This window comes from Rhinatrema bivittatum, chromosome 4 (assembly GCF_901001135.1).
Source record: "Rhinatrema bivittatum chromosome 4, aRhiBiv1.1, whole genome shotgun sequence".
Classification (NCBI taxonomy): Eukaryota; Metazoa; Chordata; class Amphibia; order Gymnophiona; family Rhinatrematidae; genus Rhinatrema; species Rhinatrema bivittatum.
In genome coordinates, this window is record NC_042618.1 from 397970827 (window position 1) to 397995533 (window position 24707).

The window sequence follows — 24707 nt, forward strand, 5'->3', positions numbered from 1 at the left end:
TTCATTCTTATAGAACCTATACCCTTGTGCAAAGTTATGAAGTGTGTCAGAATGTGGATGGCTTGGGCCACAGTCCAAGCTTCCATTTCTTGACAGCATATGGGGTTTAATAGGTTATTTTATTCTTGTGAGTTGTACCTGTGCTTGATTTCTCACCACGATCGTTATTATGGGGATAATTTTCAAAGCCACTTATGTGCCCTAAATCCAGTTTTCTACACCTAAGTGGCTCTTTAAAAAGTGCTCTGGCAAGTAAGAGTGTAAAGGTATGTGCATAACCCAATTACAAAATTACTTTTACATGCAATCAAAGGTGGGATTTCAGGGGGGAGAGGCACAGCTGGGGCAGGGGTTGTAAAGGCAACTCAAATTTAAAAAAAAAATGGCATAAACTGGATATATTAAAGAACTGACTTCCTAATAAAAATTGTTTTACAAAAAAAAAAAAAAAAAAGAACTGACTTCTTGATAGCCTTAACTGGAAATCCGACATAAAACTGAACTCCATGGAAAGCTAAAATAAACAAAGGCCCATTTTCAGGAGCTCTATTTACTCATGTATAACTTTGGGCCTACCATGTGAGCCAGTCTATAGTAGCAAAGACAGAGCATAATACACTTACAGAATGTGAAGGTTTTTCAGTCCCTTGAAAGCTCCCTCTGCAATATGGCTGATAGAATTATGACTAAGGCGCAGAATGTCCAGTCCACCCAGGTCTGCCAAGCTTCCTTCATCCAATCTTGTGAGGTTATTGTAGGACAATATTCTGGGGAAAAACAAATAAATGTCACAAACATGCATCTTTTCTTTGGCTTTTCACTGTGTGAATATGCTTTTTGAGGATATTCTAATAAACTACTTGTAGATAGCAACAGCAATGAAAACTACTCAAGGATTAAATTAAAGGGCAAAGTTGGTTTCTAACAATTTGCAAATGCAAAACTGACTACTTCATGAAAGAATCTGTACAGTAGATCACAAGGTTACAGAAACATACAGAAGTATGTATACATAACCACAGTACCTCGTCTCAACTAGAACAAAATAAATGTTCCTACAAAGCAGAGATGCTTACCTGTAATGGGTGTTCTCCAAGGATATCAGAATGTCAGTCCTCACAAATAGGTGAAAATATTTGTTGGAGCATGGCACTGAAATACTAGGTCTAAGTTTCTAGAACTCTGAATGAGCCTTCACTGGGCATGGCCATGGCCTGGAATACCATATGTCCATACAAGATCCCTCCAGTCTCGTATTTAGCAAAAGGAAATGAAAAAATGGAGAAACCAACTCCTCAGGGAACTGGGTAGGATTTGTGAGGGCTGACACCTGTTAAAGATAAGCAACTCTGCTTTCTCTGAGGACAAGTAGGATGGCAGCTCTCACATATGGGCAATCCCAAGCTAAAGGCTGAATAAGGAGGAAATAACAATGGCACGAATAAACAGTACTTTGGTTGGCCACAAGCCTTTTTCAGTTTTTTTGGGGGTTTTTTTTTATTTATTTAAAAACCTTTCTATGCCACTAATCCAAGGTCCTAACTGGCATACAATAAAAACATACATAATAAATCAAACATTTAACAGCAGCTTCTACCTCTGTATAGCCCTCCCATCCAACCAGCAGCAAAATTTAACAAAAAACACTGTAGATTTCTAGATAGTCGACAGATTTTCAGCATGGAGGTAATGCAAGATGGAGTATCATTAATTACCATAGGGACTTGAGGCTTGGATGGCACAACCTGCATTGATCCTGAGAGATGAGATGCGATCTAAGGAAAGCTCAGACCTGTTTCAACCAAAAAGAGGCTATTAGAATTACAACCCCCTTGTCTTTTTTGAGCTTCATCAGAATCTTCATAACTAGTGGAATCAGAGGATATACATACAGAAAGCCCTTGCCCCAATGCAGGGCAAAAGCATCCATGGCTAGTTTGCCACACACCCTCTGTCTGGAGCAGAAGAGTGGGACCTTCCTGTTCCAAGGAGATGTAAACAGATCTTCCACAGGAGTTCCCCAGAGGTGGAAGATCTGATTTGCTACCCCCTGCTTCTGGGCCATTCATATGGTTGTAAGGACAGACTCAGTCTTTCTGCTAACACATTGACCAGGTGTGGTTCTGAGAACCATCCCCTATAGATGGCCCAGCCCCACAGCTGGACAGCCTCCTGAAACAGAAAGTACAAGTCTGTACCTCCTTGACTATTGATGTAATAAATTGTCACTTGACTGCCCATCCATACAAGAATACCTTTGTTGGACAGCTAATCTCAAAGCCCACAGAGCATACAGAATTGCCCAGAACTTCAGGAAGTTTATATGATGCAGCTTCTCCTGGGCAGAGTCCATCTAATGAGCTCCCCAACCCAAGCTGGATGCATCTGTCGTGAGGATAATATAGACCTGAGAAATTTGGGGATGGATTCCTTTGACCAGACGAATTGTCCCGCTACCAGGTGAGAGTGTCCCTCAGTGATCCAGATGCTGTCTGAAGATCCTGCGAAGCTTTTGGCTGCTGAATCCTCAAGATCCATTGGATGTTTCTCATATATAAACTTGCCATGGGAAGTTACATTTACCATTGACACCATGAGACCCAACAGCCTTAACATGTGTCATTCTGTTGTCTGCTGAGTCATCTAGATCTCATCCACTATGGCCATCAAAGTGGCGGCCCTTTGCTGCAGAAGGAAGACTTTTGCCTGAGATGTCTATAGCAGAGCTCTGATAAACTCCAATTGAGGCAACTGGCTGAGGTGAGACTTAGGGCAGTTAATAACAAATCCTATTAACAACAGCCAAATGGTCATGCACATCAATTCCTTGGCTCCAGCCCAGCTTACATAAAACTGTGACACACGCCTGAACAGAAAATCCTCTAGCATGAGTATTGGGATCCTGGCTATGATCTCTGAGGTCCAGTCAAAGTCGGCCCAGGAGTTGACTGTATTGTTGTTTGGGGCTTAGGCTCCCTCTACTGCCTTGGATGGGCACAAGGGTCTTGCTGCATATGGGACAGAGGGGGAGCAGTGTAGTGCCTCCTCGAATGGAAGAACTGTTTCTTTTGCCCTGTCCTCGAGTAACTCCTAGAAAAGAAAGCTGGGTCTGAAGTAGCTGTGGAGAGCTGTTGAAGCACTGCGCAATAATCCCAGACCTGTGCCACTGCATCCTTTTTAAACCAGTCTCCAAAGAGATTCTCTCCCACGCACAGCACATCAGCAAGCCTTTCCTGCACTTCCAGGCAGAGAACATAAGAACATAAGATTTAACATACTGGGTCAGATCAAAGGTCGATCAAGCCCAGTATCCTGTTTCCAACAGTGGTCAATCCAAGTCACAAGTACCTGGTAGGATCCCAAGGGGTAGTTAGATTCCAAGCTGCTTATCCCAAGAATAAGCAGTGGATATCTGCAACTCCACCTTAATAAAGGTTTATGGACTTTTCCTCTAGAAACTTGTTCAAACCGTTTTTAAAAACAGCTATACTAACAGCTTTCACTACATCCTCTGGCAATGAATTCCAGAGCTTAATTATGCAGTGAGTAAAAAAAAATATTTTCTTTTATTAGATGTGAGGCCCAGAGCCACGCATATGTCTGTGCACCTCGATCCCTACAGCAGAGACTCTCAATGTCACTTCGAAAACATTGTAAGTCGAATGGACTCTGCGTTTTCTGCATGCCAACCTTTTGTTCACCAGTGACTGAAGGATGTCTTACTGCTTTTGAAAAAGCTGCTCAGCCATGCCCTGCCCCTACTTCAGGATATTCCGCATGTACTGGTTCATAAAGAGCTGATAGGCCACTAAGTGGGAAATCAGCATATCGCCTTGATGGTATCTATGACCTTAGAATTCCTTCCCAGGGGCATTGAGGAATGGGTCATAGAGTGATTGGCCTTTTCAAAAGCAGATTTGATGACCATAGATTGGTGCGGTAACTGGCTCTTGTTGAATCCAGGTGCCTTTTGGACAAGATAAACCACATCTGCCTTCTTCTTGGCAGGAGCCACAGAGAGGATTCTCCCACACTCATCAGTACCTCCCTAAAAGATTTCATGAACTAGGACTGCCATGATTTCCTTAGGAGCTCTACATACTAGAGCAGTGGTTCTCAACCTTTTTCTATTGGGACACACCTGGTATGACACAATGAACACTTGACCAGCACGGGGATAAACGTAAACATATACTCTGCATCCACAGGAACCTGCACCCCCCTCCCCAAACAATGGATGCAGAGCAGAACTAGGATATTTCAAATACAACTCACTATATAAAAAAACATAATCTGATTCTGATGCTATCTCAGTAAGAGAAACAAACTCCCTTACTACCAGGTGCATTATAAAATACAAAACCTGAAAAAAAATAAAAACACTCAGCACGTGTATAGCAAACCATTGCAACACTAATTCCAAGAACTCAAACAGCAATAGTGCTTCCTATGAAAAGGTGGCAGTGCAGCTCCAATGCATGTCCTATTGAGAATGAGAAAACATAACATAGAAGAATGATACAAATCTCTACCTACTAGTAAAATTCCTCACCTTAGTCACACATACAGATCAGATCTTCACCAAATACAAAATAAAAGACTACAAGTTACAAATACGGAGACAAAAACTGGAATGGAAACCTCAAAAAGCTGCATGCAGTGTAAAACTGGAGAGCTAGAAACAAATGCATATCCTCCTACACTAAGCAAAGTACAAAGATAGAAGAAATGCACATTCCCAAAACTGACATATTATGGCTCTTGCACCCATCAGTCCTCTTCCATGCCTCCATCATCCTTCACTTTTCCCAATCATCTGCTCACATTCATATCCCTGCTCAGCATTCCTGAACCCCCACATCCTCTTTCCTGTGCTCCCTCTCTCCCCTGCTTTACTCTCCCTACTCCCTCCATCTCATATCCCTGCCTGCCCAGCTACCCTGACCCATTTCCCACCCCTTCCTGCTCAGCAGCCCCCACACTCCTCCTCCATTCCTCCATCGTCCCAGCATCCCCAACCTCCTCTTCACCCTGTGGGGGACGGATCAGCAGCAACATCACTCCCAGACTCAGCAGGGGAAGATAAAAGTTTACATCCCATCAGGCCCAGAACAGCAGGAACTGGCAATGTCTCGTTCTGATCTGGGTGAAGGAGGAAACAGCCTCCCACTGAACCAGAAAGAAGAAAAGGAAGTGAGAGAGTATCCTCCCATCAGGCCCAACGTAAGAGAAGTCAACCAACTCCCACCTGGGCTGATAAGGAGGCAGCCATCTGCTGGCTCTGCGACATACCTCCCAGGACCTCACGACATGCCAATGTGTCCCGACACACCTGTTATGGATCACTGTACTAGAGGATATCCAGCATCTTATTCCTGGACTCTTCCTCCATCTGCAATACAAGTGGAATGGTCTCAATCATTTCCCTTATAAAGCCTGCAAAGGAGAGGTCCTCAGGAGGGGACTTCCTACTATCCGTTGGAGGAGAGAGATCAGAAGGGAGACCCATGGACATCTCCTCTTCAGAGATGTCTGCAGAATTATAGCCGTACCCCCAGGAATACTGAGAACCGAACTCAATGCATTGTGCAGGGGAAAGCTCTCGTGGTGCTGTCCTCAGCCAATGGATCATGGACTGGTGCAACTGACTGCTGGGGCCTGGACCCCAAGGTACCTTGAAGTCTGGGGAAGTTTCCTCCTCAAAGGAGCCAGAAATTAGCAATGAGCTGGCAGATGAAGTCATGATGCCAGGCCGGGCATTGGTGCCGGCATCAATGCAGCACCGATGAGCACCTAAAGGGAGTCTAGCAGTGGCTTCAGGAATGTAAATGCCTTCCTCTGTGCTCTCGATGCCTTTGCACCAAGTCCTTGCAGTTCTTTTTACGCAGCCTACTGGATCAGATGCCAACATTGACTGGCAAGCAGAAGGAGTGGCTACATCCACTTCGGAACCAAGAGGAGGATTGGTGGTTGACACCAAGACTGATGGAGACTGATGCACGTCTCAGACATGTAGAGGATGAGCTGTCCTTGCTTAAGGGACCCCTTGAGGGAGGAGGGGGTTCTCAGCAGACACCAAATCTGCACTCCAGTAGCTGTGAATCCATGGGAACCAATGCAGATGATTCTTCAGCTTCCCTCTATGCTCTGCATGGGTCTTCCTCAATGCCGAGGTTGAAGAAATGGAACCTGATGCCCTCTTTGAACAGGAGGAGTAGAACAATGGTCTGTCTCCAGGTTCCCTACCAGCCACAAAAGTCAAGGGAACGGATGCCGATGGCTCTCCTGCTATTGATGCAGCTCTGAGTTCCCACAATGTTGACGCCTTTGATGCATCGGTCTACCGGTGCCCAAACAGATGTTCCATGAGCTCCAATCGGAACCATTGTTCATTTGGATCATTTCTCCACACTTACATCACCCCCAGACTTCATTCAATGCCCCCAAACACAGGACACATTATCAAGGGGGGTCTGTGATAGACATGGTCCTGCTGCATCAAGGATACTGCTGGAACCCACAAGACATGTCAGAACACACACAAAAAAAGGGGGATGCAAAATCAAATATGATGGCAGCAGAGAGTCAATGGCCAGCAGGCAAAAATGACCTCACTGCCCCAGGGAACAGCAGTGAACAGTGATCCTGCAACGGACAGCCTAAAAAAAGCTTAAGAAAAAAATGCACAAAAACTGTACAAACACTTCAGAAAAAAGTGAAAAGGCTTGACCTATGGGCTCCATGGAAAGAGCCTGAAGAGACCCTGCATGCACAATGGGATAGTAGCATGCTGTGGGCATGCCCAGTGAGACTCAGTCAAAATTCTAGAAACTTTGACTTAATTTTTCTGTGCCAGGCTCCATTGGATGATGTCACACATAAGCAAGGACTACCATCCTGCTTGTCCTCAGAGAATATGCTTTATGCTATGTCAAAAAATACATAACTGAATAGAATATAGCAACTTTAAATTATAGTAACTAAATAGCCATATGTCAGGAAATACTTTATTGCCATTAGTAAGACCTTATAGGGTTTCGGGTAATAAAATTCACGTATTTGTGATTCTTCTGAAGCTTGACTGTCATCACTGCAAGTGAATCATATACCCATAATACGTTCTAATCAGAGGTCTTTTAATTTATTTTTTTTTTAAACTTTCTTTTTCTAATAACATTTTTCTTTTTCTTCTTTTTTGAGAAGTCCATTATCTTTAGGAAATGCTTTCTTATATTTCTTAAATTCCTGATTCCAATAGACAAAAATGACACACATCTTAATTGTGCTGAGAACCCAGATTCATTCATTGTACCGCTCTAGATATTTACTTTACAATGTCCTGCCTTTGCCCAACACGGCACGTGTTTCGAACAGGATCTTCTTCCTCAGGGGTGCATCATCGGCAAGTCTCATACAATATCCAAAATAAAGAGCATACCCATATATAAGCTCAAGAAAACGGTACTTTCAGTATCTTTCCTGATTTTTATTACCCCAATCCTATGAAGTCTTACTAACGGCAATAAAGTATTTCCTGACATATGGCTATTTATGGTAGTTATGCTATGTCAAGCCTTTGCAATTATTTACTAGCCCTTCAAATTTGGATTATGTAGTGCTCAGTTCTTAGAGGGCTCATCTTCAACCCACTTTTCCTATACTGCTTCATAATTTTATTTACAGAATGCATAACGATTTAATGTATTCCAGTGAAGTAAAGTCCTAATGGCTGAAAATAGTATTGAATGGTTAAGCTTCATTTACAAATGATGTTAAATTGGTATCATAATGTTACTGGAGTGTAGCCAAACAACAACAAAGTACCTTAAATGCAACTCCCAATTCCCACATGGAGCAGTAGTTAAGACCCAAACTGCAAACTCTCACAAATACAAGCGCACCACAGGATACGTGGAAATCAAAATATAGTTTTTCTTCAATACGTAAATAGCCAAAAAGCAGCACTAGCAGAACCCTACCATGTGTGCATCAAGATACAATACATTTATTTTCTACCTTAAAATCCACAAAGTTTTCACAGCGCTGAATTTACTGGTAATTAAAGTAATTTTCACCTATGAATTGGAACTAGATGCATTGCCTACTCAAAAATGGGCTCTTATGGATTTTGTGCTTCAATAAAAGTGAAATATGCAGCATTTTGTAGTATCCTGGAGCTACATGCCACATGTATTATTATCATATTGGGAAGAGGCCGTATGTGATATAAAGCACTCCTAGGGCTCAGCTACAATGGCTAATCTGGAGAAGTTGAAGCAGACAGATATATAGAAGAGACCTTCATGGACCTAACAGAGCAGTCCCACCTTCATTATGGACGCTCCTGTGCTGCTTTGGAGGAACAAATTCAACTGAGGCAATCAGAGTTACCTAAGGAAGGCCTTCAAGGATACCGTTAGGTACATAGACTCACCTACACTCTATGAGCCTCTCTGCTGGTATGGAGGAGCAAGGATACCAGAAAGGAAATCACCATCTTTCAATGGCAGGAAGTGTTTCTGTAGCTGAGACTTGCTCTTTAGGTGATATATCCTTGATGCAAAAGGATAACCCTGGCTTCCCTGATTCTCAGCCTGCTGCTCTTACCACTAGGCTATTCCTCATACATCGCAGAGATAGTATTTGAGCATGTCCTAAGAAGGTGTCGGCTGTTGTGGTCCATGTGGGTACCAATGACATAAGAAGGTGCAAAAGGGAGGTTATAGATGTTAAATTTAGACTTCAGGTAATAATCTAAAATCTAGAACCTCCATCAGAAATGCCCCCAGTTCCACATGCAAAACCTCAGAGGCAGGCTGAGCTCTGAAGTCTCAATGCCTGAATGAGACAGTGGTACAGAGAGGAGAGCTTTAGATTCATTAGGAACTGGGAAAGTGTTGGGGAAGAGGGGAGACTATTCCAGTAAGATAGGCTTTACCTTAACCAAAATGAAACCCAGATCACAATGCTAACATTTAAAAAAAAAGCAGCTTTTAAACTAGATCATGGGAAAAGAAATAGTCACTCGGGAGTGCATGGTTAGGAGCAGGATATCTACAAAAGATAGCATTAAAAGAGGAAATGTTTATTTTATTTATCTGATTTTTATATTCCGCTTTTCGGCAATTCAAAGTGGATTGCATTCAGGTACTGTAATTATTTCTCTGCCCCAGAGGGCTCACAATAAGTTAGACTGTTCTGTCATTGAAGATGTGGAAAAAGCTAATTCCAAATTACCTGAATGAACTGTTGCTAAGTGGATTGTGAAAAAAAAAATTAAAAAAATACACTTAGATATCTCTATGCAAATGCCAGAAGTCTAAAAAAATAAGACTGAAGAGAGAGCCACAATACTTGACACTAAATGTATCAAAATCGGGACACAAAATGTATCAAAATGACAGAGCAAATAGAAGTGGTGGTCATGTGGCATAGTATGGGGGTCATTTTCAAAGGAGTTACGCATGTAAATGTGACATACTATCATAGCAATTTTCAAAAGCTATTTACTCGAGTAAAGTGCACTTACTTGAGTAAATCCTATGGACAATTCAATGGCATATATTGTAGCAATTTTGAAAAGCCCACTTACTTGAGAAAAGTATATTTACTCGAGCAAAAACCAGTTTTGCTCGAGTAAATGCTTTTTAAAATCTACCCCTATGTGAAAGATTCCACAGTCAAGCTGGATACAGTTTCTACAGGAAACTTACTGCACTCTGGAATCTCTACAGATAGAAATTCTATTGTAACGGGGAGGAGTATACAAGTGGGGGTTTACTACCATCCACCCAACCAGAACAGACTGTAAAATGTTAACAGGGTGGGGATTTGCCTTCTTTGATGGATTGCTGTCAATATCTACTGCCCGGAACATCAGGCACAGAGACGGACACCCAGGATCTTGAGGCATTCTGGGACTTAAGCAGCCAGCCAGCCAGCAGCATGCTGAAGCTGCATGCTTATGGGGGAGCCCCTTCTGTTGAATTACCCTGGTGTTTGGATGGGGAAAGAGAGAAAGGGGAAGTTAAGTTCTATTCTCCAAGCCTCAACACACGTGTTTCAGCTCAACTGAAAGATCAGATGTATGAAGATGTGGGAGAAACAGGTGAGCTCTCCTTGAGTGTGGGTGGTTGGTCTCCTCCTCCTATACCCAGATCGGAATCTGTAGGGGTTTTGTTGTCCCCAAAATTTTAGTCCATTATTGGACAGGTTAATTTGAGTCCTAACCAAGGAACTCAGGACAAATTCACACAAGTATACCCCGACTAACCACCCCTGCCCTCCCCCAGACCATGTTCTGTCCTCCCCTTAGCCTACTACCCTCCATCCTTAATACCATGCAAATCTGTACATCTATGCCCTCCTGTACATATTGTATATAATTAACATATGTTTATTGTTATCTACCTCGTTATACATTAATTTTTGCAACATGTTAGGAATCGGCACTCTGAACCTTATATTCTTAGGTTCTGAACCTTTTCTGCCAGTTACTCTATATTTCTATGCCTCTCTTTTCGTTCACATGGCCCATGCCTTATTACTTCCCTGTTTAATGTACACCCCTGTTTAATGTATTTTCCAAGCTACTGTTATAATATGAACCGACGTGATGTACACACTAACACCGGTATATAAAAAAATCTTGAATAAATAAATAAATACCCTCTGTCTTTGCCTAGCAGCTACCCTATTTTGCAGAATTATGTTGAGCAAGCTCTTTTTAATATACTAACAAGAGCAGAAAGGAAATGTGGATGAGAGTTAACTGGTCCCAATTCCAATGGCTGTTTAACCAACCCTCAGACAGTAAAGAATATTTACCTGGGGATATAGAAGAACCTCTGAAAGTGACCTTCAGAGACATTTGGAAAGTAGTCTCTAGGACGGAGACCGCTCTAACCTAATCTGTCTCACAATTTTGTGCATTTCCAGGTGGTGCCTCTAGTAAGTTTATGGACTTGGAACACAAATTGGCTGCAGCTGAAGGACAAATGGTGACAAATAGCCATTCGGTAAAGAATATACAGTCTACTTTGGCTGCAGTGCTAAAGATTGCCTATTTTTGCATAATAGGGTTGAACAGTTAGATAACATTATGAGATATAGAAATTTAGGACTTGTTAATTTTCCAAAGTCTAGATTATCATCACCAACAGAATAGTTTAAAAATATACACAACTGAAGTATTACAGATTGTTTAGGACAAAGATTAAGTTATGTAGGTGTTATCTTCCTTAACAAAAAAGAGAAGTGAGACCTGAAGGATCAGTTGATGTACTTGTCCCGATTAATAGTACAGATTTATCCATATTTCTTTAAGCTTCCCAAGCTGTTATTTCTAACTGAGCCACTTTGTTGGTTTCTTTTGTTTCTGATATGGATAAAGAGCTAAAAATTAAGGAATACTTCAAATTTAAAGCTGCTAATTTTTGTGGTCAGAAAGTTTTTGAATATCCAAATGTCTCTCGTGAAACACAACAATGCAGGAAATTATTTTTCTCTCTTAAGAAGCAAATGGTTCTCCTTAGGGCTACTTTTTTCATTACAAATGTATAGTAACCTACCAAGGAAATACCTATGTGTTCCTTGATCCATCTCACTTGGAGCTGTTCCTTTTAGATAAATCTTCAGTTATATAATAAGTAGGTACCAATTGATTATAGGGAAGGAGCCATTTAAATATGGCTTTCCAGGAATTGTATTGTTTACTTATATAATTTGCTTATTATTCCCCCAAGATGTGGGCTTGAATTCTGTTTGCTAGAAAGGGTATACATTTTATTGTATACTCTACCTTTTTATTTTATTTCCTTGTTTATTATGTATCAGCCAGAATATATGTTATTTTTCATATTTATATGATGAATAATTAATAAAGATAATTAAAAAAATATTAACAGATTAGGCAGGCTGCTAAGCATGGAAACCCAATAATAATAGGAGGTTTTAACACTGACTGCAAGAATGTTTCATCAGGGCATAGAAATATGACAGCAGAAAAAGACCATATGGCCCATCCAATCTGCCCATCAGTCCAATTAATTTTAGGAAGTTTAAGTCCCTAAATACCATAAATGACTGCTTCATGCAGTGACTGGTCTTACAACCAAAGGAAGCGGAGCTACTTTGGAATGCTTTTTTAAACAAAATAGTTTTCAATACCTTGCAGAAAACCTTATAATCACCTAAGGACCGAATTTCCAGAATCAGCCCGAGGAGGACAGAATTGGTAAGCAGTGCAACTTGCCTAAACTCCTGCAATGAAAACTATGCGCACTCTCTCTGCCATTTTAGTTTCTAAAGATCACTTGTAGAAAATGACCTGCTTTTGTATTTGATACCAAACCCCAATTTCATCCACATCAAAAAACCCAACCCTGCTTCTAGGCCAACAAAGTTTCTTAAAATACAAAAGAAGAAATTAGTTCCAAAGTCCCAACAAAATCTGTCAACACAGATGATATGGCTATCCTCACATCTACTGTTTGCAACATCGATTAATCATCTGCCTTTTTTAAAAAGAAGGATGAAGAACTTTAGACAAAATTAATGAGTTGCAAAAGGGCAGAAGACAACATTCTTCAGTTCTTGGAGTTGAAGAACTAGCTATGGAGATCTGGCAAACAACCAAAATTGTGTCTTCACCTGTGATGAAAAAATTTGGCTTAAAACATACCTCCAGTACTAGAAGGTAACCTTAAACCTAGTTTTAAAACATTCCCTTTGATATTGTGCAGGAGTGCTCCTGCCATGACTGGTAAAGGCATGCTCCTAAAAATCTTTCCTCTGTCGCTTACAGATAGACAGGAGCAGGCGTTGGGATATCTGTCAGCATCATGGAAACCAGCTGGAATGTTTCACGCACTGAAATACTGGGAGTCCCGTCATCGCTGCAGTGTGAGGGGACCACAACTACAAATGGGCAGGTTCATAAAAACAGCACAGATTCTTCCCTGGTATTTTACAGTCAGATGCTTTGTGAAGAATGAAGATCTCCACTGTTTTTCATCACCCTGACAATGAGGAGTTGACATTTCCCTCTGCACAAGAAAAGGCTGCATTACTCCCTTCAGATATAGGGCACTTGGGCACTATGATCTCTTGAAAGAAAAACAAATCCAACACAACTAGCTACCAAGAAAAAGGAGATAAGATAATTGAAAGGCTGATCGAGTCACCTTAGTTTTGGGTAAATTTGTCTTTTTTAGCTCTATTTTAAATATGTAGAGTTTAAATATAAAAAGCTGCAATATGGCTAAGAGGACAGATTTTAAAAAGTTCTACCAAGCTGAATAGTTTATACTGTTTGTTATTATTCCCATTAGCAAATCTCTCCCTTCAAAGCATTATACTTTTCTACTCTTTTTTTATGGTCATTTTTTATTTTTGCCACAGGCTCACAGTAGTCAAAAAGATACATTTGATCCTTTGTGGTCTTTACTATATGCCTTTGACAGCACTGAATTCTTAAAAATAAAAAAGAATTAAATGGAATTAAAAGAAGATAATACATGAATTCAGATCTTGGGGGTCTTGTTTCCTGGATAAACTGACTTACCTATAGCAAAGCGCACTATATCCTACTCTCTATACCATGTGGTTGATGCAATAAATGGCCTATGTATAGGAAGTATCAATGAATTACGAGGGCAACAGAAAATTCTTGTGATATCTTTCTGTTGGGAAAAGAGAATGGGGAAAGGCAGTGCAAGACAGACTAGAAAACAACCCTGTAACTATCACTTTCCTATTGGTGCAACCAAGGTATTTATATAAGGCTTGCCGTATAGCAAAAGGAGGATAAACACTGTCATTCAGGCACTGGCCTTAGAGACACATGAATGAGTCAGAAGTAGAGAACTGATATTATACTGAAAAAGACAAACCTTCCCTGCTGCATACTGTACTGTGATATTTAAATAAAACATTATTGTAGAAAGCAACACAGAAGTAAAACATGCTTTATGCTTCGAAGTAGCCAATCAAATACACAACAGCTTAAAGTATACTACCCTGAACCACAGCATCACCTGGAAGTATGTTCCTTCTTGCTTTTTAGGTAACACACTATGCTCTGAATGAGAATTCACAACAGTAAGTAAAAAAAGATGCTGTTAAATCAGGTGGAACTGAAAATAAGTGCACACCTTATGCCTCAATCATCCCCTCACGCCTACAGTGAAATGATAAACAAGACATGCAAGGACAAAGGCCAGACTTCACATATATTAAACAAATAATGGAAAATACCATCACTACAATACCCTCTCTGACTGTATTTACTTTACAGCTCACTGCAGTCCAAGAATGCACCTGAGGCTTGAGCTGGGTTACCATCCTATCACACACCCTGAATGTACTCCCTCATTGGCTGATTTGTAAAGCAACAAGCAGTGAGGTAAACACATGCCATTCCTTTACTTTCTCATACAATATGATGAGGGTTTATTCCCTTCCTGAATGAAAACATTTCTGGTTGTCAAGACTCTGCTACTTCCTGAAAAACAATTTGTTGAGGAAACAGAATCTCATTATCACCAATCTTATTGACTACAACAATTCCTTAACCCATGGCACCTCAACACAATCTTAAATGCCTCCAGTTTCTACAGAATACAGTAGCAAGACTTGGAGTAGGAGCCAAATCCTCAGGTAAAATTTAAATCGCTTCATCTACAAATGTCTAAACCAACTGGCACTAGATTATCCGTCTCAGTTGCTAACCACCTACACACACACCCCCCCCCCCCCCACCAGGGCATTTCAATCCTCTCAACAGGTTCTCTTGGCATCCCTGTGCTGGCAACAGATAAACCGACTTGCCCAAGGCTTCATAACTTCAGTTGTTTTGCACCCAAGCTATGAAATCTTCTCCCAGAGTTACAAATGGAAACTTGTAAGGAATTTAAAGCTTGGCTCTTCATCCAGAATTTCCTTTAATCTAGGAGCAGAGTCTTCTCCTCTTATCAGCTCCCAGCAGAGCCTTCCCACACCAAATTCCCCCAACCCACCCACACCAAACTTTAAACTCCAAGTCCCCCTTAGGGATGCCGACATCATTGACTGTTACTCTTGTGTTACTGTATTCCCCTCTAAACTGTTTACCTGTATCACTGTCAAATATTCTTACTCCTATCACTATATTTTCCTATAAATTTTCCTATAAACTGCAATGCTGTTGGTCAGCAGGGGATGGCCTAGTCCCAACTAAGGGCTCTAGGCAGGAAGAGTTGGGTTTAAGTCTGGAAGAGGTTGCGCAGAACAGATTGGCCGAAGGCACTGTCCTGACGACCATCTTTGTCCAAGCAGTAGTGGGCCACGAACATGTGACGGGAACTCCACGTTAATGTACGACAAATTTCAATGACTGGTACCACTCACAGATAAGCCACTGATGTCGCCATGGCCCGCACAGAGTGAACTTTGATGTGGCCTGTCAGCTGAAGGCCTGCCTGTGCACAGCAGAAGGCGATACAATCCGCCAGCCAGTTGAATAGAGTCTGTTTACCCACCACCACCACTCCCAGCCTATTAGTATCGAAGGACACAAAGAGCTGAGTGGACTGCCTGTGACCAGCTGTGCATTCTAAATAGAAAGCCAGGGCCTTCTTGCAATCAAAAGTATGAAGAACCCGTTCCCCTGGAAGGGAATGAGACTGGGAAAGAAGGTGGGTAAAACACTGACTGATGTGGAATCAGTCACAACTTTAGGTAGGAACTTAGGGTGTGTATGCAAGACCTCATGATCATGAAAAAACCTTGTGTATGGCGGGTTCGTAACCAAGGCCTGAAGCTCACTGCCTATGAGCCGAAGTAATCGCCACTAGGAATATAACTTTCCAGGTGAAGAACTTCGGGTCGCAGGAACACAACAGCTAGAAGGGAGGACACATGAGCCACGCTAGGACAATGTTGAGGTCCCAAGACACAACAGGCGGCCGAAGAGGGGGCTTCAATTGAAGCAGACCCCTCATAAAGCGATCCACTAAAGGCTGCACTGATATGGATATGCCGGCGACACCTCAATGGTATGCACTAACAGTGCAAAGATTAACCCTTACTGAGCTGGTTTGAAGCCCAGACTCGGAAAGGTACTACAAGTAGTCCAACAGCCTGGAAAGGGGGTATATGAATGGATCCAAATCATGTCCTGCACACCAGGTGGACAATCTTCTCCATTTCAAACTATAAGACTTCCTGGTGGAAGGCTTCCTAGAAGCCACCAGGACCTGGGAGACACTGTCCAAGAGGTCCAGGGGCTGAGGAACTATGTGCTCAACATCCACTCCGTTAGGGCCAACACCCAGAAGTTCGGACAGTGCAGGGTGCCCTGGTGCTGAGTTATCAGATTGGGCGTGGTCCTCAGCCGAATGGGGTCCCTGATTGACAGATCCCAAAGGAGAGAGAACCAGATCTGTCAGGGCCAATAAGGTGCCATGAGGATCATTGTCCCTCTGTCCTGTTGAAGCTTCAGTAGTGTTTTTAGAGGAGTGGGAGAGGAGGGTACGAGTTTAGCAGATCCATTCCCTAATGAAGGGAGAAGGTGTCTCAGGCCAGATGTGTGCACCCCCCTTCCTCCCCCCCCCCCCCCCCCCCCCAGCAACAGGGAGCAGAAACAGCTCACCTTGTAATTGTACAGGGAGGTGAAGAAGTCCACATCTGGGGTTCCCCACTGATGAAAAATTCTGGCCGCTACCTCCGGATTTAGGGACCACTCATGTGGCTGAAAGGAGGGTGTAACGGATCGCCCGAAGCTCTAAAAAGTTTGACAGTGGGCTTCATGGGTGGTCCAGAGACCGTCCACATGGGCTCCCTAGCCCTGAGGAGAGGCATCAGTGGTAAGGACCACAAGAAAGGGCAGCCTGGAAGGGAATTCCCTGCTCCAAATTGGAGAGGTGTTCCCAACAGGACAGAGATGCCCTCAGAGGTTCCGTGACTGACAGACAGGTCTCGAAGTCCTGGGAGGCCTGTTGCCACTGCAACTGCAAGGTCCATTGTGCCCTTCGCATGCACTGGTGGGCGAGAGGGGTAACATGGACTGAAGCCACCACGTGGCCCAACAAATGGAGCAGCAAGTGGGAACTCAACATGCCGGCTGCTGTACACTAAGGTTGACAACGCGGTGAGGGCAAAAGCCTGATCACGGGGCAGAAACGCTTTCGCTTGCGCCATGTCCAGCCTGGCTCCTATAAAGTCCAGTTGGGGAGATGGGAAGAGGTGAGACTTTGGGTAGTTGATTACAAACCCCAAGGACTGCAGTGTCTGCACGGTCAGGGCTAAAGCATTCAGCGCACCTGAGCAGGACTCGCTCTTGATCAACCAGTTTGGGTACGGGAAGACGTGCACCGCACGGCGTCTGAGGTACGCAGCCACCACCACTAGGCATTTGGTGAAGACGCGAGGGGCTGAGGCCAACCCAAAGGGCAGTACCTTGTACTGGTAGTGAGCCTTCCCAACCACGAAGCAGAGGTATTTTCTGTGGCTGAGGAAGATAGCTATGTGATTGTAAGCTTCCTTGAGATCAAGGGAGCAGAGCCAGTTCTCTTGAGGAGGGGTATCAGAGTGCCCAGAGAAACCATCTTGAACTTTTCTCTTAAGAGAAATTTGTTCAACGCCCTAAGGTCCATTTCTCTTCGGAATGAGGAAATACCTCGAACCCTCGGCCCTTCTGAGGGCGAGGAATGGGCTCTACCACCCCTGCTGTGAGAAGGGTAGAGAATTCTCTCTGAAGTATGACCTGCTGGGCGGACGAAACCAATGGACATGGGGGAGAGTTCTCTGGAAGCCGTCTGAAATTGAGCCGGGACCCCTGACGGACTATGATAAGGACCCATTGGTCCGAAGTGGAGTCCTTAAAGGTGTGTCGACAAACTGGAATACTTCCAACATCTTATGTCGCGCATCCTCCTCCGTACGAAGTTGGAAGGGTATAGCTTTGGCCATAGCCCTGACGAACACCGCAAAGGAAAAGTGCTCGGGGGGGGGGGGGGGGGGGGGGGGGCCTGACGCCTTTCCTCCGGCGGGGAAGGCTCAGATAGGGGGTCGTCCAGGAATTCAGATGAAGACTCCGAGGAATCCTCCCCCCACAGGTCATAAGGGCCTTCTTCCATACTAAGGCCATCACAGGGCTGTCACGTGTGAGGCCTGTGGAGGACCCTAGCCCTGGGCTCCGAAGGCACTGAGGTCCCCACAGGAATTGACGGTTCCCCCAGTAACAGGGAAACTGAAGGCCGCAGGAGGCCAGAGGGCCCGGGCAAAGACTCAGGGAACTGAGGGGAACTGAGGCCTCAGGAACGCGGTACCGACTGTGTCTTCCTCCTCGTAAGATCCAATAATAGGGATCGTTCCCGAGGGGAGCATCGGTGGCCACCGGTGAACCAAAGATCCCTCGGGCACCGGTTGCATCGGGAAGGCGCAGAGAACAACGTCCAGACGCTCAAGCAGGGTAACCAAGATAGATGGCAAAGGCTCTGGCACCAGTATGGAGGCCGGTGATGGGGGCGGCTCGATGCTTTGCAGAGCTTGGAGCACAGCACTCTGCGGTCCGACTCATCCTGAAAGTCTGAGGAAGCCAGGACTGAGGGAGGGGGTGGGGGATGAGGCATCACCGGTGCTTCCTCGGTTCTCAGAGAAGGCATGGTGCCCGGCACCGATGTTGGTGGGGAACACCTGGGACTCGGCCTGGTTTTTCCCCAGCACCAAGGAACCCGATGACCTGTAAATCGGCGAGATCATGGAAGACCGCTCAACAATCCCTCGGTCTTTTGAAAAGACAGACGGAAGAGTAGTGAGAGGGAGCATATCGAGAGGCTCCCCCCGACCCCCAGGTATAAAGGACTCCAACGTGGGTGTTATGCTCCTCAACCCTGAAGGCTGGGGTCGAGCCTGCTTACCCACCTCCGCGGCGGCTCATTGGTCTCGGCACCGCTGAGGCGGGGTTGAAGGATGCGGCTGGTTTCCCTCGAGCCTGCTCCGGGACCGAGAGGCCTTCCCTCGTGGCTGAGATGCTGCCGCTGACGAAGCCCCACCCCCTGACGTCGCCTAAACGTGCGCAGCAACGTCAGCTGTCGTTTTAAAGGAACCAGCGCGGGAATTACCCAGGACAGCCCCGGAAGTTCCCCACCTCTGTCCGGGTATTTAGCCTGCCCATTTGCTAACTGACTGAGTTAGCAACGATTGGACTTCTCCAGTCTAGCTACTCTGCCGCTTCCTGCTGCCGCTGGAAGCTCCCTCTACCCTCCGGGGTTCTATTACTTGGGTACCCGCTCCTCGGGGGCCCTATGCTTCTTTCCAGGTGCCTATCCAGTATCCAGGTACTCGCTCCTCGAGGGCCTGAGTTGTCTACCTTGGTGCCTGCTTCTATCTGCTGGGAACTCTACCATTACAGCTACAAGAGTTGTGAGTAATCTACATCTACCAGTCTGCCTCACCTACAGCTCTTCATTGGAAACCCCCAATGGAGCTCCCTACACCATCATTGTGGGACGGGCCTCCTCAGCAGAGGACCCAAAACTGCTGCTGCAGGAATCTACTTATTACTGCCACCTCTGGTGGACTCCACAAGCTGTATAATAAAACTCTCTCTGTGTTTGTGCATCTGAGTCCAGCCTGGTACTGCAGTTCCCTGCGAGGCTCCTCCCCGTGGGAGTGGCCATCACTGCAGGCCCTAAAAATCCACCAAACACCTCAAAACCATAACCGTGGGTGTAGATGGAGCAGAGTTTTTGGGACCGAAAAGTTTCTCCATTTTATACAGGGGTGCGCGACAGCCCTTGGGGGTCGGGGGTCATCTGGTGACACAGATGACACCATCGGCCATCATGCGAAGCCCCCAGGCAGAGGATGCAAACCTCATGCAGATCTGTGATGGACATGGTCCACAGGTACTGGGGGCACCGGCGAAAACCGGACAATGCCAAGAAAAATAACCGGCACGCGGTCAATGACCGAGGGCCACCGAGAGTGGGATACTGGGAAATCAACCACGAAAGGGACAGAAAAATCTTTTCTACCTACCGCGCCGAGGAGAGGTACAGACTGCAAAGGAGAAACCAATGAGGCAGAGACAAAAAAATCTTGATTTTAGAAGAAGAAAAACAAAGTAGAAGCAGAGCTCCAGAACTGAGAGACAACTGCACCGCGGAAAAAGAGACCTTGCATGGATAATAGCATGCTCAGTGTGCCAAGTCAAAGCTTCTAGAAACTTTGACAAAAGTTTTCCATGCCGGGCTCCATCGGATGATGTCACCCATCTGAGAAGACTACCATCCTGCTTGTCCTAGGAGAAATGACTTATCTGATGGAGATGGAGCAAGCTGACGTCCTGCAGTGACCCCAGCCTGCCAGTATTCTCTTCAAAAGCAACTGTAGACTAGCAAAAAAGCTTGATTAAAACAGGATTAAAAACAGGCAACCATAACTGTATTCAACCAACATGAAACACGGAACTCACATAAGATTCTAGCTAGCAACTGGATGAACACTTACCAGTAAAGCCCTTGGGATCCGTATCCCCACAGGAGGACTACTGACACCCTCATGCAGCAGCCAAGGGCAGGAAAGCTGAATCCATCTGTCTACACTAAGGAAAAAGAAATTATCAGGTAAGTAATTTCTCCATTTCCTAGCATGTAGACAGATGGACTCAGGACCAGTGGGATGTCCCAACGCTACTCCCAAACAGGATGGGAGGCTGCCCGCGTTTCAGTCAACACCGCATGTGCAGAGGCTGCATTTCCCGGGCCTGCACATCCAGATGATAAAACCTGGAAAGTGTGTAAGGAGGACCACGTCGCAGCTCAGCAGATATCGTCGGTAGACAACAAACTAACCTCTGCTCATGACACTGCTTGAGCCCTAATGGAATGAGCCCTAACCTGAGTAAGCAATGGCTTTTCAAGATCCACATACGCGACTGTGAGTATCTCCTGAATCCAACGAGCTATGTAGCCCGCGAAGCCAGCGCACCCTGCTTTCTCCCACCATGGAGAACAAACAGGCCACGGTTCAGTCTTTTATATGTTGACCTCCTTTCTTTGTCAATTTAAAAGAATTTTTTCTGTGTGTTGCTTATGTATTATATTTTAATTAAACCATGTGATGACTGTTTTATTTTAGTCCCTGAAGCAGCCCTCGATTGGGCGGAACTCAGGCCTTGAGTCGGGCACTTACTGGAATATTGTTTTTCTAATAAATACTTTTGAGGATTTCGGTTTCTCTGTTTATATACCTCACGAACAAACAGGCAATCCATCTTTCAAAAAGGGTCAGAAACCTCCAGATACTGTACGACAAGTCTCTTGTGCTTCTTGGATATCAAGAGGCGATACTCATCCATATCCCTGATCTTATCCAGGGACAGCAAGGTGATGGACTGATTCAAATGGAAGTCCAAGACTACCTTGGGCAAGAAGGATGGAACAGTACACAGCTATAACACCCCCGGTGTCACTGGCTTCCAGCAAGACAAGGCCTGCAGTTAAAAACTTTGACATGCTGAACATATAGCCACCAGGAACACAGTCTTCAAGGTCAACAACTGCAAGGAAAGGCTACGCAGCGGTCGGAATGTAGGGCCCACCAAAAAATCCAGCACCAAGTTAAGACTCCACAAGGGGACCAGTAACCTCAAGGGAGGCCTAAGATGCTTCACTCCCTTCAAAAAATGAATCACATCAGGGTGAGAACAATGAACCACCATTCTCCTGGCCCCTGAAACAGGTAAGAGCCGCAACCTGCACCTTCAAGGAATTAAGGGCCTATCCTTTATTCAATCCACCCTGAAAAAAGTCCAGAATGAGTGGGATAATAACTGAACAAGGAAGAACACCACACTCCTCACACCAGGCCTGAAAAACTCAAAACTTGCAAGCACGCAATAAGCTGGCAATCACCACAGCGGAATAACCATGCTTCAGACAAACTCTCTTAAGGGCTAAACTGTAAGATAGAACCAAATCAGATCCTCTAGAAGAACCAGTCCCTGCTGTAACAGATCCACGTGTGGAGGAAGGCGAAGGGGGGGTCTCCACCAGGAGTCTTTGCAAATCCGCATACAACAGATGCCTGGGCCAGTCCAGCGCCACCAGGAGTACTAGTCCCCTGTGGCCTTCAATCTTGCGAATTATCCTGCCCATCAAGAACCACGGAGGAAAGGCAGAAAGCAATCTGTCTTCCAGCCAGACCTGTACAAGACAGTCTAGTCCCAGGGACTATGGATCTCTCTTGTGACTGTAGAATCAAGAAACTTTTGCAATGCAAGAGGTCGCAGGCAGGTCTAGAAACGGAAGACCCCAGCAATCCACAATCAGCTGAAACGCCTCGGCTGACAACACCCACTCTCCTGGGTCCAGACTCACCCTGCTACGAAAGTCCGCTCCCACGTTGTCTTTTCCTGCAATGTGCGAGGCTAAGTTCAAGTGCAGATGACCTTCCGCCCATACCATAAGCTGGTCTACTTCCTGCGACACTGGCTGGCTCGTTTCCACACTGGCGACTGATGTCTGACAATACGATGATGGTGGCATACATCACGCGAACCGCTTGATCCCGCAGTCTATGGCTGAACTGTAAGTATAACAGCCATACTGCTCGGGCTTCCAGGCGATTGATGTTCCAGCGGGACCCTTCGGCACTCCAATGCCCTTAGGCCATCAACTCCAGACAATGAGCCTCCCAACCATGGAGACTTGCGTGTGTCATGAGTACCAACCAGGTTGGAGAGGACAAGAGAATTCCCTTCCTCAGATGAATCCTCCTGCAACCACCAATGGAGGCAGGAGCAGAATTCCATCAACAAGTGGAGCCAAACTGCATAGTCCTGAGACTGTGAGTTCCAACGAGACAGCAGAGCGCGCTGAAGAGGACACATATGCGTCCTCGCCCATGGCAACACTTCCAGGGTTGCCGCCATCAAGTCGAGTACCTATAGTTAGGACCACACTGTCGGGCATATGGTGTTCACCAACTGACGCCCTTGAGACATCAATTTCTGAATCTGAACTTCCAGGAGGAAAACTCTGTCCTACCCCGTGTCGAACAGGGCCCCCAGATACTCCAACAACTGGGATGGCTTGAAGATTGCTCTTGGTCAGGATCACCACCCAACCGAGCTCCTGCAATAAGGAGATCACCTTGTGTGTCACCAGGCAGCTCTCTTCTTGAGACTTGGCTCAAATCAGCCAGTCCAAATACGGGTGCAGCAGGATCCCTTCTCTTTGCAAGGCCACCGCTACGACCACCATAATCTTGGAAAATGTTCTGGGAGCAGTGGCTAGACCAAAGGACAGCACCCAAAACCAATATGGACACCCCAACACTGCAAAATATAGAAATCGTTGGTGCTCCAATCGGATGATAATATTACGGTAAGCCTCTGACAGATCCAGGGAGATCAGAAATTCCCCCAACTGCACCGCCATTATCACAAAGCGTAAGGTTTCCATGTGAAAATGAGTCACCTTCAAATGACGGTTGACCCTCTTGAGATCCAGGATAGAATGAAAGGAGCCCTCCTTCTTGGACACAACAAAATGAACAGAATATCACCCCAAGAGGACACCAAGAACACGTCCCGAGGAATACTGTGAAATTCCAGCACATATCTTACTTATATCACCTCCAGGATGCACCGGTCCGATGTGATCTCGACCCACCTATGATAAAAGAGAGAGAAATGTTCTCTAGCTCTTGTTTCCGAAGGTGGGTCAGCAAACTTCACTGGGAGGTACGGGAGGGTCCACAATCCGAGCCTGTGCCTCATCTGTCACAAAGTCCTGGATCCTGCAGCATGACCTCATGATAAGGAGGCGCTGTGCCTGTCTCTTATCCTCCAGCAAACGAGGAAGTGGAGATTTTCTCCATTTACTGGCCAGGTTCTCCAGCTCATCAAACAAGAGCGAGCCATAAAAGGCAATTTGGTGAGATTAGTCTTGGAGGTCGCATCGGCCGACCAATTTCTCAACCATAATTGGTGCCAAAAAGGCAACAGCTGGTACCAAAAAAAGTGCTAGGATTTACACCAGAGTCAGCAACCTCCTGTGAGAGAAGCAAACAAAAGCGAGCCACTAAGGAACAACATGAAACGATGCAAGGTCACTGTCATAGCTTCAAACAACTACTCAAGAATAGTCTCAATCTTGCTAACATGAGCATCCGTCAAGGCCTTTCCTCCTTCCACGGGAATAGTGGTCCACTTGGAGACTGCACACACAAGTGCATCCACCTTCGGAAAACAGAAGCACTCTCTCACCACTGAATCCAGAGGGTACAGGTCTTCCAAAATCCGAACCCTTTGGAAATAGCCTCTGGGGCACTGCACTCAAGCTCAATCAATTCTTGAATGGCCTCCATCATGGGGAAAAAACAAAAGGCTCTACACGCAAGGAAACCAAACTAGGATTTCTCCTTGGCTCAAAAACAGAATCTGGTCCAGAACTCCAAGCATCGTCAAAGTCTGGGAAAACAGAGCTGGCAGTTCATCTCTATGAAAGTACTGTCGCATAGTTCTATACGGCTCCAATCTTGGTGGGGGGGGGGGGGGGGGGGGGGGAAGGTATCCGCATCCAGAGGACCCGCTGCCACTCAAGGGGTACTGCGGCATTGAAAAAAAAAAAAGACAGAAGCATCCAGACCAAGAGGACTACTTACTGAGCCACCTTGCCCCACTGAGGAACAGTTAGGGGAGGGCCCAGGTCAGGCGC

The 24707-nt window shown here is 45.2% G+C and overlaps 1 protein-coding gene across 1 annotated transcript in view; it reads right to left on the reverse strand.

Moving 5' to 3' along the window:
* Window positions 1-24707, reverse strand: part of LRIG1 (leucine rich repeats and immunoglobulin like domains 1) — a 297265-nt gene that overhangs the window by 84653 nt on the left and 187905 nt on the right. The window contains exon 8 of the mRNA XM_029601045.1: window positions 624-767. Coding sequence (XP_029456905.1) covers window positions 624-767 — 144 coding nt within the window. The remainder of the gene's footprint in view (window positions 1-623; window positions 768-24707) is intronic.